The sequence below is a fragment of the Caenorhabditis briggsae genome (genome assembly GCF_000004555.2).
Source record: "Caenorhabditis briggsae complete genome, chrII, whole genome shotgun sequence".
Classification (NCBI taxonomy): domain Eukaryota; kingdom Metazoa; phylum Nematoda; class Chromadorea; order Rhabditida; family Rhabditidae; genus Caenorhabditis; species Caenorhabditis briggsae.
The window spans coordinates 4504966-4518989 of NC_013486.2; the positions used below are offsets into that span (position 1 = coordinate 4504966).

Consider the following 14024-nt stretch of genomic DNA (forward strand, 5'->3'; position numbering starts at 1 on the left):
ATCTCCTCCTTTTTCCCACTTTGTCCCATTTTCCCACTTTGTCCCATTTTTTAACCTTCTGCAAGTATCTCTCATTCTTTGACCCTAAAAAGTCTTCTATGTTTTCCCCTGTGTTTTTTGGTTTTTTTGTTATTTTAAATTTGATAAACCCTCTTGAAACGCTGATTCGAATGCAGTAATTTTCATAAAAATAGCATCAAAACTGACCGAGTTCTGGTCGTTTATATCAGACACACATCTTTCCCATATAGTCGGTTTACACACGGAAAACGGCCGTTTCTTTTTCTCTCCTCTCTCCGCGTGTCTTCCTCTCCCTATCTTTCATATACGCAAATAATTTTTGTAAAACCACCGGGTGTCGTGGCGGGCGCCTGTGAGTCAGCTTCTTGACGGTAGACAAGTGTGGATGGAGTGAAGGGAGGAGTCCTGTGGGTGTTGTCGGCAACGGCGACCGAGCGTCCGTGCCAAGCGCTGCGTCGCCAGGGGTCTCCGGTCGGAAGGCTGGCGGTCCCGGGCGCATAAGGAGTGGTGCACGGCTCAGGGCCGAAAGGCAGCAGGCAAAAGCCACCGCGCGGTGCAGTGGCCGGATAGCGCTTGTGAGTTGTCGCTCGCCCACAGCCTCTCTGATACCTTCAGACCACTTGTCATTTTTTGAAAACTTTGTTGTAAAGTCGAGTCTAAAGTACCGAAATCTGCTAAAAAACGGAATAAAAAACACCGTTAACTCGAGATTTTATAGATTTTCCAATTGTTTTTCGAAAAATTCGGCTGTTTAGGTTTCTTCCTCTGTTCCCTCGATGGAATTTCAGTTCTGGGGGCATAAACAGTTGAATTTCAGACTTTTCAGAACAAGCATATAGTTTAAATTTTCCTTTTTTTCATTCAATTCGAAGACTGAACACATAAGAACAGTGATAACAAGAAAACAAAGTTAACAAATCGGATTCTGGATGACTCATGAATTCAGGGTTTCGGAAGATCTCCATTGCATGCTGGACATTTCTCATGCTCTTCGAACCAGGTGATTTCGCACTGAAAAAATCAATGATACAGTTTTTCTATTACCATTAACAAAACTTAAAAATTATATAAAATAAAATATACATACCAAAAAGGGTAAGTCTAACAGAACTGAACGGTGTAAGATGCTTTTGATTGGCATGTAAATGTAGACGATGGATCATCGAAGCGGTAGGTATACACAGTTGGACAGGCATCCTTGAACATCTGATCAGTGGCCGAACGATGACATTTTTCTGGAGTTCCATAAGCTCCACGACAGCATTCTTGGTCGGTGTTGTATCCCAGACATCCAGATTTACAGGCTACTGTGTATCCGTTGTGTCCCTTCACGGAGAGCGCTTCTGGGCATTCAGAATTGATATCCTTGACACACCCACCGGCACGTTTACATCCAGATCCACCATGTGGCTCAATCAGAACGGGGATGTTGTATCCGTCCTCAAGAGAAACGTCATACAAGTCTGGTCCTCCCCACGACTTCAAAGTGAATTCAGCAAGAGATGCTGGTGGGACTCCTCCTGCTCCATTACATTGCTCAGAATTCTGAAAACTTCTTGTTAGTTCTGACGGTGTGCATTTCTAATTGCCTTTTGAGGAGATTTCCGAAAAGTTCCTCGAAAAATTTCTCGAAACCGTGTCGAGAGGATACACTACTTACTCTGCAGAATCCAGTCTCGCAGTTGAAGTTTCCATCACATGTAGTTCTTGCCCAAATGATTCCAGCGGTCCAGGCATCATCTACGTTAATGTTTCTGGATTGCCCTGCATCCAACTTGAAACCTCCTCCAGCTGGATTTCCGGGTCCAAGGATTCCTGGCCAAATGGTGAATGGACATCTGTTGTAGATGGTGATATTGCGGGATTCGGCGGCAACAGCGAAAAGAAAAAATGGTACGGTCAGCTTGACAAGAATCATTACTGAAAAAAAGTAGAAAACATGAGGTACCTTTTTTCGGAAACGACAAGAGGAAGTAATGAAAAGAAAAAAAAACTGATATCATTTTCTGACCTTCTCTTAAATACTATTCCGACCCACTTTGCTTGCACAATATGTCTTATCAGTTGCAAATTGAAAATTTCTGGGTATATTTCTTTCAAACACCTTATTTTTGGCCTCCGATTCACGCCTCGGCTCAACCTCCTGGCTTTACTGTATCTTACAACTGAGTTTCAAATTGAATTTCAGGAAAAACACAGTTGACTCCAGATTTTATAGATGTGTTTTTTGAACCCCTCATTGTACCGTAAAACCTGTAATAGAAGGGCCCCCACACTGTAAAGTTTGAGCTTAATTATCTCGATTCCTATGAGAGATATCAAAATGTGGTCAACTGACAAAATGTTAGTGATACAAAAGTGAACATTTGGTTAATTATCAACTTTCTTATATCTTTAACAGAAACCGAGAGAAATTGGCTCAAAGTTGAAAGTTAGGAGGCCCTTCTATTACAGGTTTTACGGTATATCGAAACTAACTGTGTTTCATTCCGGGCACTTCAGACGATTTCGAACTCGGAAAAATAAGAATAGATCTAGACGTACATCTGATTATGAATGCATAAATAAAATGAATGCGGGTTCTCAAGAAAATCTTTTATTTTCCGTTGAAAGCAAATTTCGAAATTTACATAAATTCGTTTCGAGCAACTTCTTATGCGCTGACTGGTCTGTTGTTCACCTTCAGAAAAGGGTTGATAATTTTCTGAAATTTGGGTCATTGGTACTTTCAAACATGCTGATTACAGTGCTATTATTACTATTTGTATCTTGTTCTTCACATAAAAGTTGTGGTCTCTTAAAGTGATTTCTGTACTAATTTCTCACGGTTGGTGTTAAGTTTTTGAACGGTTTAAAAACAATTTTCAGACTAAAATAATAGAGTGCACCGTTACTCTAGTAAAATTGAATTTCAACTTCTTAACTGAATTTCAGCATCATCTTCCCGTCAACACATGTGTGGTGCGTTCACCCGCCACTGAACTGAAAACCATTACTGTCGAACCGAGCGCATTTGTCTTGTCTGCAGAAAACTTTGTCTTTTGATTATGAATGCATGATATAGATTTTTAATGAATGTATTTATGAATACAGTTGATTCGCAAGAAAAAAGTATTTATTTTCAATTGAAATAGCTTCGAAATTTACAAAAAAAATTATGGTTTCGAGAATCTTCCTAAGCACTGACTGGTCTGTTGTTCACCAATGATGGAGCTTGTGCGTTCTTATTTCCAGCATTATCCTTATTCTTATTGGATCCCCATGCCCAGACAGATGGATAAGCAGCAGCAGTAAGATATGGAGAATAGACAGATGGATAGGCATATGCAGATGGATAATAGGCTGCTGAATAGGCTGGAACAACCACTTGTTGATGAGAGAATCCAATCATCATGGAGCAGAGGACGAAGGCGACGATGCTGAAAATTTTATGAAAATTATTGTGAAATTGGTTACTGTAATACTTACCACTTAGCGAACATGTTGAATTTGAGTAGTGACTTGGAAGTGTCCTCTTCCAAAATGTTTTATACTTTTATACTTCCCGAAACCAAGACATAAAGCCCGAGCAACTAGTCAAGCTTCTATATTTGTTCCAGTAGCACCGTTTTCACAACTTTTTTGCATGATTATAGAATACGCAAACAAATATTTGACGTTCTCTTTTTGTGCCACAGACTGTGCCGCGTACTCGCAGGGTACAAGCAAACAAAACCAATGATCAACAAGTTAACAGTTGCTAAATCTGCTAAACTGGACTAGTAGGCATAGTATAAAAGTAAAATTGTTCACAGTCAAATTCACTTCCAAGTCACTACTCCAATTCAATATGTTCGCTAAGTGGTAAGGGTTACAGTAACCAATTTCACCAAAATCTTTTAAAATTTCCAGCATCGTCGCCCTCGCTCTCTGCTTCATGATGATTGGATTCTCTCATCAGCAAGTGGTTGTTCCAGCCTATTCAGCAGCCTATTATCCATCTGCATATGCCTATCCATCTGTCTATTCTCCATATCTTACTGCTGCTGCTTATCCATCGGTCTGGGCATGGGGATCCAATAAGAATAAGGCTAATGCTGGAAATGAGAATGCACCAGCTTCATCTTTAGTGAACAACAGACCTGTCAGTGCATAAGAAGTTACTCGAAACGAATTTTTTTTGTAAATTTCGAAACTTTTTTGAACTGAAAATAAACTCATTTTCTTGCCAATCAACTCCTTCTTTTTGTTTTTGTTCCAAAAATCCTTCTACGAATGGTTGGAATTCTATTGTCAGAAGATTGTCAAAGTTCAACAGGGAGTCAGAATCTGATTACAGGTTGAAAATATCCTGGTTTTCTGAAAAAAAAACAATTACTCTATTATACAGGTGATTCGCGAACAATCCGTTACGGACGCTCAGCGTTCGCGCGGGGTTGAAATAGGAACCGCATACGGACCGCACGCGACCCGTTTTCAGAAAACCACAGCACATTATTTCGTATTCCTCCGTATTCTATCCGTGCGCGAACTCCGTATCCGATCCAATTGCGAATGATGAACAAACGGATACGTTCGCGAACTCAGATTCGCGAAACTGTCCGTAACGGACCCGTAACGGATAGAAAACCTAGAGAACACCGAAACGGATCCGTTCGCATTTAACCTGTGTAAAAACTTCGAAACCTTTTAGAATCGAAAAAAAAAATCAAACCATAATTTCAGAATTTTTTATCTGATTTTGTGGAGTTCCAAGATGATTCAAATGATTCTTTAAAAATTAACAGAAAAAATCTATCTCCTCTTTCAGTTTTTGACATTTCTAGGAGTTCTATAGCTCAAAAAACGCAATTATTTTCTCTACATTTTTCATAGATGAATTTTTAATTCGTCTGATAAAACTTTTTTATAATCAAAAAACAACGCAAAAATGCGATTTTGTGCAATTTCATGAGGTTTTTGAATTATAAAAAAATTTTATCAGACGAATTAAAAATTCATCTATAGAAAATGTAGAGAAAATAATTGCGGTTTTTTTGAGCTATAGAACTCCTAGAAATGTCAAAAACTGAAAGAGGAGATAGATTTTTTCTGTAAAAAACTTTAAAAAATGACCATTTTTGACATTTTTTCTTCCGGAAAACGACCATACATGAATATATAACCACTAATTAATTTTTTAAGAATCATTTGAATCATTTTGGAACTCCACAAAATCAGATAAAAAATTCTGAAATTATGATTTTAGACCTGCAATTGTGATCGCGCCAAACTTTTTTCTGTAGATCAAAAATTAATTTGCAGTTCGGAAATGTTCTGTGGGAGAGCGTGTACCGTATAACCTGTATTGAAAGCGGCGACTTTCCTTTTATTCCAAGGTTTCTCTCGCGAGGGGCTCTTCAATCAGAGGCAAAATTTTTGAAAGTTACGGAACAATTTTCTCAAAAATGTGCAAAAATCAAAGTTTGAACGACACAATTTTGAGTTTTGGAGATTTTCTTGATGTTGACCGCAACGCAACAGTTACAATTTGCGTCTTGGAATTGTTGTAATTGTAGAACTTTAAATATTTTCTGCAGATTTGTGGACAAGAGCGAAACCATCAAAAGAGTATGATTGGCAAGAAAATGTATTTATTTTTAATTCAAAAAATTTTTTGAAATTTACAAAAATGATCGTTTCGAGTAATTTCCTTAAGCACTGAAAGGTTTGTTGTTCACCAAAGAAGGAGCTGGTGCGTTCTCATTTCCAGCATTGGCCTTATTCTTATTGGATCCCCACGCCCAGACAGATGGATAAGCAGCAGCAGTAAGATATGGAGAATAGACAGATGGGTAGGCATATGCAGATGGATAATAGGCTGCTGAATAGGCTGGAACAACCACTTGCTGATGAGAGAATCCAATCATCATGGAGCAGAGAACGAGGGCAATGATGCTGGAAATTTTGGAAAATGCTTATGAAATTGGTTACTGTAACTCTTACCACTTAGCGAACATATTGAATGGGAGTAGTGACTTGGAAGTATCCTCCATCCCACAGTTTTCAGATTTTATACCCATCGGAACAGAACACAGAACAAAGTAGACTAGTTCTATTGGTTACTGTAGTTTCGTTTGTTCTGTTTGCACATAGAACGCCTGGAAGTTGCAAAGTTCGGTGGAACGGTGCAAAAAAATTAAACAAACATTGGAATGTTGAATTTAGGCGAGTGATTTTATGAGATCATGCTACAGTGAGATGAATTTAGAATACCTACCTATAAGCTTTGAAACCGCTACATCGGAAGTTCTCTATAAAGAAACGGTTGTCCATATAGGAAGTTTTCTGCTTGCCAACTACTCCCGAACTCAGAGATCAGAGTACTACTGCTCACTAGAGATCAAAAAAGAACATTCGTATTTGCACCCGTGAGAACACTTTCCAATCACAAAAGAAACTTTAGTATGTGCCAAGTTTTTTCTTCGCAACCAATTATACAGGTTATTTCGTTGACAGTCTGGGAGAGTATAAAAGTTCGGAACATTCTGACAAAGGACACTTCCAAGTCACTACTCCATTTCAATATGTTCGCTAAATGGTAAGTCTTACAGTAATCAAAACCGATAATCTTTATCAATTTTTCCAGCATCGTCGCCGTCGTTCTCTGCTCCATGATGATTGGATTCTCTCATCAGCAAGTGGTTGTTCCAGCCTATTCAGCAGCCTATTATCCATCTGCATATGCCTATCCATCTGTCTATTCTCCATATCTTACTGCTGCTGCTTATCCATCTGTCTGGGCATGGGGATCCAATAAGAACAAGGCTAATGCTGGAAATGAAAATGCTCCAGCTCCATCTTTGGTGAACAACAGACCAGTCAGTGCTTAAGACGATTCTCGAAACAATTATTTTTTGTAAATGTCGAAACTTTTTTGAATTGAAAATAAACAATTTCATTGCTGATCAACAATGTTAGGAAATGATATTGCCCCCAAACAACATTGATTATTCAAATTTCTACAAAAGAGAAAACTGTTGCCAATTTTTAGAAGAATTTCATAGAATAAAATAGTGTTACTCAAAGACGATAACAAGATAAACCTCATGGTTTCTGACTTTGGTAATAGTGATGAAATACAAAAACTAGCTCCAATCGAGAAGTTCCAATCGAATATTTAAAAAAAAGAAAGGCCGGCGTCATTGGTTCAGGGATGTGGGCGAGAACCCACTGGACTTTTCCCTTTCCTCGCCCGGGTGATGCCACCGTCAAAAAGCTGACTAACAGGCGCCCGCCACGACAGCCGGCAGTTTTACAAAAATCTCTTTGCATATATAAAGGGGGAGGGGAAGGTGAAGGGGGAGAGACACGTGGAGGCTCTAGAGGGAAAACTGTAATTTCCTGTCTCACTGTCAGTTTATAAAAACCTTCGTACCTCGGCTAGTTTCAACGCTATCTAGCTGAAATTTCTATTTTTAGAATCAGCAGGTCAAGACGGTTCTGAATACACTGCAGTCGGCAAGATTAAACTCAAAAGCGCTTTGAATCCGTCATTCCACTGCCCATATGATTTCTTGGAACACTTTTCCTTTCATTTCCATTCCATTCCGTCCGACCAAAACCAATAAAATTGTTCTCAACACATTTTCTGACGACTCCCATTGGACCAATTGCTTTTTTAGGACAATGAATGAAAGGGGGAACTTCTAGGAAAGCGAAAAAAGCGGATGGGCAATACAATTAAAAATGGGAGGGGAGCCAGAAAATGAGAAATGGCGGCGGACTTTTGGGGCAGCATCAAACAGCAGAAGGTTCTCAATGGTGGTCTGGAAAATTCATCGAATCCGAAAATGTTCTCAAATGTTGCTGAAAAAATAGTACAAAAAACAAATTTCATCAGAAATTGTTGTAATCCTAGTAGTCTTTAGGGACTTTTTTCAAGTTCTATTTTGGAAAAAAATCTTGTCTAGCGTTTTTGGTTTTTGAGATTTATATTTTTGCATTTGTCTAGCATCTGAATGTTAAAAGTCTGCATTTTTGAAGTCCTGAAATTCAGAAATTCAGAAATTCTGAGATTCTGAAATTCTGAAATTCTAAAATTCTGAAAATCTGAAAATCAGAAATTCTGAAATTCTGAAATTCTGAAATTCTGAAATTCTGAGATTCTGAGATTCTGAGATTCTGAGATTCTGAGATTCTGAGATTCTGAGATTCTGAGATTCTGAGATTCTGAGATTCTGAGATTCTGAGATTCTGAGATTCTGAGATTCTGAGATTCTGAGATTCTGAGATTCTGAAATTCTGAGATTCTGAGATTCTGTGATTCTGAGATTCTGAGATTTTGATATTCTGAGATTTTGATATTCTGAGATTTTGATATTCTGAGATTCTGAGATTCTAAGTCTGTAAGATCCTGAGATTCTGAGTTCCTGAGATTCTGAAATTCTGAAACACCAAGTTTATGAGTCTCTAAGATTTCGAAATTTTATAATTTGGAAAGTTCAAAAAGTTTAATATTCGATTATTCAAATTTGTGGAGTTGTGATATTCTGAAATTTCAACATTCCGAGTTTTCCGATTTGCAAATTTTTCTGAAAACTCAAATGTTTCTTTTTTTGAGATTTCAGAATTTTCCAGAACGGTGGTTCCTGTCAATCTGTCGATCTGTCAGTCCAGACGTCCTCTAAAAAACTTTTGAATTTCTGAAAAATGAAGCGAGTTTTTATATATTCTGTTTCAGATTCTGGAAAATTCGTAAATTTAAAAAGATAAAGAGGAATAATACTTTTCAAATTACTGAAAATTTTCTAAAAACTGAAAATTTAAAGTTTCGTTCTCAAAACTGTTTTTTTCTAAAAACCCCGAAAATCAAGAGTAAGACTCCATTTCGCTGCTGACCCCTAACCCAAACCCCAATTCTCCCAATTTCTCATTTTCCTATTTGAAAAAATGTCGAACGGAAATTCAACATCCTCTATCGCTTCACTGCCTTTTCGTTTGCAGCTGACAGAAGGGGAAAGAAAGTGGGCGGAGCCTAAAAAGAGCAAAGAAGAAGAAAATGAGCCCAAGGGTCAGCACTCCAAAATTTTCTGGATTTTTCGTAGTTTTTGAGGCATACTTTGAGACATACTAGTGAAAGATTTTTGAAAGTTTAACGAATTGAAAATTTTAGGTGAAAAATCTTTTCTGCATGATTTAACGGATACATGCATCTGGGTTTTTTCGTGACGCACCATCTTAGAAATTTCTCGGAAAAAAGTAAAATTCGAGGGAATTTCTTAAAGTTCGCCCAAAACATTGTCTGAAATTTCAAAAAGTTTTTTGGAAGATCTCTAGAAAAAATTCTTCAGAACTTACGTCAAAATTTTCGGTTGGCTAGCTAATTTCAGATTTTTGTTTATCTGGTCAGATATTGAATATGAAATCACATCTTAGACATCAGAATTGATTTTTTCCGAACATTTTGAATTTCTAGGTTTTTGAACTTTTCACTGAATTTATAAATCTCCGAATTTTTGATTCTGAATTTCTAAATTTCTTGTATTTAAATTTTCGAACTTTTCAAGATTGAGAAGTTCTGAAATTATCAATTTCTGACGTTCTGAGCTGAGCTTAACTTCCGAATTTTGAAATTCCGAATATCTGTTTTTCTGAGTCTCTGAAATTCTGAATTCTGAAATTCTGATATCGAAAAACCTGTATTAGAAGGGCCCAAAAAAAAAATATTCCGGGAAATCCACAATTTGATAGAAATTTGTTGAAACTCTATTTTTCAATGAATATCTTGCTAAATTTTGGTGAAATGGACAGATTTTCATGAATTTTGAACGGAACTTAGTCGAATCTTTCGATGAAAAATTTCGGAAAAATAGAAAAGCCCCCTCTAATTGAAGGGCTCCTGTAATAGAAAGGCCCTCCGGAGGTACGATGAAACAAAAGAAGGGCCGGCCCTTCTAATACAGGTCTTGTGGTGTTTTGAAAATTGATAGATTCAAAAAGTCTAAAATTCTGAAAATTCGTGTTTATAAATATTTTTCAAAATTTTCAAAATTCTCGAAATCCACAAATTTCTGAAATTTTTCAAAAGATTTCCAAAAAATTCGTCTGCCTAGCTGGCCAGAAAATAATTGCAAATCAGATATCCGTCCCAAAAAAAGAGTCAAAAAACAAAAAATTCCTTTTTTGGGACCACACGAATTCTATAGCTTCCATATAGAATTCTATCTGTTCTGAATTTTTTCCCGTTCTTCTTCTTCTTTTTTTTCCGTCAAAAAAATGTGTCTGAAAAAGTGGAAAAATGGGAGAAAAGAACATAAACATTGTGTTTTCACATCTCTATATTTTCGAAAAAAAATGAGTATGTAGATTTGACGTTTTTTTTTGCTCTGGGAACTGGAGATGTCTCCACCATTTGGAACCTTTTTTGGAAGAAGAGTTCTAAAATTTTCTAAAAATTCTAAAATTCTGAAATTCTAAAATTCTGAAATTCTGAAATTCTAAAATTCTAAAATTCTAAAATTCCGAATTTCTAAAATTCTGAAATTCTAAAATCCTGAAATTCTAAAATTCTAAGATTCTTAGATCCTAAGATTCTGAAAAATTGCGGAAGAAATTCAAAAATAGTTTCTTCAAAACTTCCGATTCCCCATTTCTGTCCCAACCTCAAATATCTAAAAACCTTTTTTCTCACATTTTCTTCTTCATTTTTTTTCATTTTCCCCCAAAAACACTCTTTCTCTTGCTCCACCAATTTTATGGTCCCAAATCAAATGTATTTCCGGTGTTTCTTGGGTATATCTACATTTTTATATTTCTTCTTTTTTTCACACTTTTTTCTTCTTCTTCTTCTCCACTGAACAACCCACTTCATCTCATATACACCACGTTTTATTCCCATTGCTACATGTTTCGGATGACTGGAAAATTTTTTTTGCGTTTCTTTTTTTTTTGAGAAAAAGGTCTATGACATATTTCCGCTTTTTTTTTGGCTAGCTGGGATACCTTTTTTCCAAATTTTCATAGGTTTTTTACAGTGACCTAGAAAAGTGACAGAAAATTCAAAATTAGTCTAGAAATCCAAAAATGGTCTAGAAATCCATAAGTGGCCTAGAAACCCAAAAATGGCCTAGAAATCTGAAACTGGCTTAGAAACCTAAAAGTGGCCGAAAAACCCTAAAATAGCTTAGAAGCAGCATAAGTACCCAAGTGTGGCCTAGAAACCCAAAAATGACCAAAAATAACAAAAATGGCCGAAAACCTTAAAAACGACCTAAAACTAAATAGTGGCCTAAAAACCCAAATATGGCCTAGGAATCCAAAATTTGCCAAAAATGTCCAAAGTGTTCTTTGAAGACCTATAGGGGAGAATTTCCGAAATTTTTTTTAAAGTTCAAATTAAATTACCAACCTAAAGCTTTCTTTATTTTTCAGTCTATTTTTTAGTCCCAGAACACAAGAAATTCAAAATTCAAAAAAAGAAAACAAGTAAAAATTTTAAATATTCATTTGGAAAATAGAAGCCATTGAGGCGCGGACCTCCTTTTCGATTCATTTTGGCTGAAACCTCTGTGTCTCTGAAAATAGAAAACAATTCGATTTCATTCATTTTTTTCGTTTCCCCCAATATTTTCCCCGTTTTTTGTTTTTGGGTCCATTTCCTTTTTCGGGATCCGGATCTATGACATTTTTAGGGAGCTGAGTTTCTTATTCTGGGTTTTTATTTTCAAATCATTCGAAAATTCAGATGTCCGAGAAATCCAAAAAACTCGAGTAAGCCAAAAACTTTTTAAAAATTTCGTCTTTTTTTTTCAAAAATTCAATTCTTTGAAAATCGCGATTTCGATTTTTTTAACTTCCAAAGTTTCTGAATTTTTCTAAAATTCAAGTTTTTAAAATCATATTTCTAGCTACTCTATTTTCCACCTGTCCTAACATTCTCGATTTAAAAATTTCTAGGCTATTTCTAGGACATAGAAGTTTGCCCCCAATAGAAGCCCACCCAAACTGTCAACTTCGAGCTCAATTATCTTGATTTCTGTCGAAGATACCAAAAGTTTGTCAACTGATGAATTGTTTATCATACCATCACCAACATTTTGTTAGTTGACAGATTTTTGATATCTCTTATAGGCACCGAGATAATTGATCTTGAGGTGTGCGCGCTCTATTATAACCCATACAACAATTGTAAAGAGTCTCGAGTACCTACACACTTTGAGCTCATTTATATCGATTCCTATGAGAGAAATCAACAATTTGTCCACTGATAAAACGTTGTTCATAATATCACCAACATTTTATCAGTTAACAGTTTTTTAGTATTTTTCATAGGAACCGAGATAATCGAGCTTGAAGTCAGCATATCACCAACATTTTATTATTTAGTTAAATATTTTTTGATATCTGTTAAAGGAATCGAGATATTTGAGCTTGAAGTTGGCAGTTTGAGTGGGCTTCTAGTATATGAAATACGGTACCCGGGATGTTAGCATTTTCAATTTACCAAAAAAACTGTTTATCTGGCCTAACTTTTCTCCCTACCCAAACTTCTAGGCTACCAATAACACCCAAAGATCATCAATTCCTCTCTCTCTCTCTCGTCATGTATTTCCTTTTTCTTCCATGGGACGGGACCTTTTCTCCATTGCCTATTTTTTTTTCTTCATTTAAATTGATTCTTGATGTACTCTCTCACTCTCTCATCTCAATCTTTGCATTTTTTTACTATGTCCTACTAGATTTTTTCTGTTAATGTTAGAAGACACGAAAAAGGAGCAGGGGTCTTCAATTTCAGTTTGTTTATTTCTTCTTTTTTGGGTCTGAATGTTTGGATTTTTGAAAAATTGATGTTTCATTTTTGAACCAAATTCTTTTAAAGTTTACAAATTCTTCTTTTTTTTTGAATTCCCGCAAGACCTGCTCTTCAGGAATCATGGGAATTTTTCTAAACAATATGATCTCAATTTCCGCAAAACGTTTTTTTCAAAAATTTAAAGTTCCCGCCGAATCTTTTTGATTTCAGGGTAGGCATTGATGTCGAGTGGCCGCCTAGCGGCTCTATTTCTTTGTCTTCCTCATCTATTCTCAAATTTTGTCCATTCTTCAGGTAAGTTTTTTTTCATTTTTCTGGCATTTTTTTAAATTTCGTAAGTTCTTTGAAATATACTCTGAAATATGAAGAATCTGAACATATTCGAATCTCGTACATTTTTTTCGAAAATTTTCAAATCTCTTACGTTTCTTGAAAAATTTGAAGTTTTCTGAGTAATCCGAAATTTCTGAAAAAAGCTCGAAATTTTATGAAAATTCTAATATTTTTCAAAATCCTGAAACAATATAAATTTTCTAATTCCCCCTTTTTTGTCCTTTTTCCTTTGACATCATACTTTATTAATTTTTGACTTCGTCAAATGACCACTTTTTTCATAATTTATGCGCTGAATTATGACTAGATTTCCTCTCCTGACCTTTTTCTTTTTCTTCATTTTTTCTATTCGTATCAAAAAATATATATGACGATTATACATTAAATCGGTCGATTATCTTTTACTTGCTTCCTCCTCATAGAAAAAATGCACCAAAAAGTTTAAGGTTCAATCATCTCAGTTTTTTAGACTTGTTTTAGGTCAAAGGTACAAAAATTGTTGAGCCAATTGAGGTATGAAAGGCGTGGAACCAAAAAAATATAATACGAGGAAGTGAAAAATGGAAAATTATGAACAAAATCTGAAGAAGCGTATTAGTCATTCTAGACCAATCGGAAATACGATTGGATGAGCAAATTATAAAAATTTCAGACTTTGAAAAAACTTTTAGGAGTCTCTATATCAGACCTAGAAAAGCAAATAGAAGTACCGCAAAACCTGTATTAGAAGGGCCCTTCTATTGTTCCAAGGTACCTCCGGAGGGCCTCTCTATTACAAGGTCCTTCCAATTAGACGGGAACCTTCTATTTTTATGGGCAGTTCCGAAATTTTTCATTGAAAGATTCGACGAAGTTCCGTTCAAAATTCATGAAAGTCTGCCCATTTCACCAAAATTTA

At 36.0% G+C, this 14024-nt stretch overlaps 5 protein-coding genes across 5 annotated transcripts; 2 read left to right on the top strand and 3 right to left on the bottom strand.

Annotated features, from left to right (window-relative positions):
* Positions 1-1122: 1122 nt before the first annotated feature.
* CBG11083 lies at positions 1123-1939 on the bottom strand (the record flags this gene model as incomplete). Its single annotated transcript, XM_002646604.1, has 2 exons — positions 1123-1566; positions 1682-1939. The coding sequence occupies 2 exons, from the start codon at positions 1937-1939 to the stop codon at positions 1123-1125; spliced, it is 702 nt and encodes a 233-aa protein (XP_002646650.1).
* Positions 1940-3196: 1257 nt separating this feature from the next.
* Positions 3197-3503, bottom strand: CBG11084 (the record flags this gene model as incomplete). The annotated part of the gene is made up of 2 exons (XM_002646605.1): positions 3197-3440; positions 3490-3503. The coding sequence occupies 2 exons, from the start codon at positions 3501-3503 to the stop codon at positions 3197-3199; spliced, it is 258 nt and encodes an 85-aa protein (XP_002646651.1).
* Positions 3504-3850: 347 nt separating this feature from the next.
* On the top strand, positions 3851-4156 carry CBG11085 (the record flags this gene model as incomplete). The annotated part of the gene is made up of 2 exons (XM_002646606.1): positions 3851-3864; positions 3913-4156. The coding sequence occupies 2 exons, from the start codon at positions 3851-3853 to the stop codon at positions 4154-4156; spliced, it is 258 nt and encodes an 85-aa protein (XP_002646652.1).
* Positions 4157-5693: 1537 nt separating this feature from the next.
* Positions 5694-6035, bottom strand: CBG11086 (the record flags this gene model as incomplete). The annotated part of the gene is made up of 2 exons (XM_002646607.2): positions 5694-5937; positions 5986-6035. 2 exons carry the CDS (start codon positions 6033-6035, stop codon positions 5694-5696), a joined length of 294 nt encoding a protein of 97 aa, XP_002646653.2.
* A 531-nt stretch (positions 6036-6566) lies between these two features.
* On the top strand, positions 6567-6872 carry CBG11087 (the record flags this gene model as incomplete). The annotated part of the gene is made up of 2 exons (XM_002646608.1): positions 6567-6580; positions 6629-6872. 2 exons carry the CDS (start codon positions 6567-6569, stop codon positions 6870-6872), a joined length of 258 nt encoding a protein of 85 aa, XP_002646654.1.
* Positions 6873-14024: the final 7152 nt, after the last annotated feature.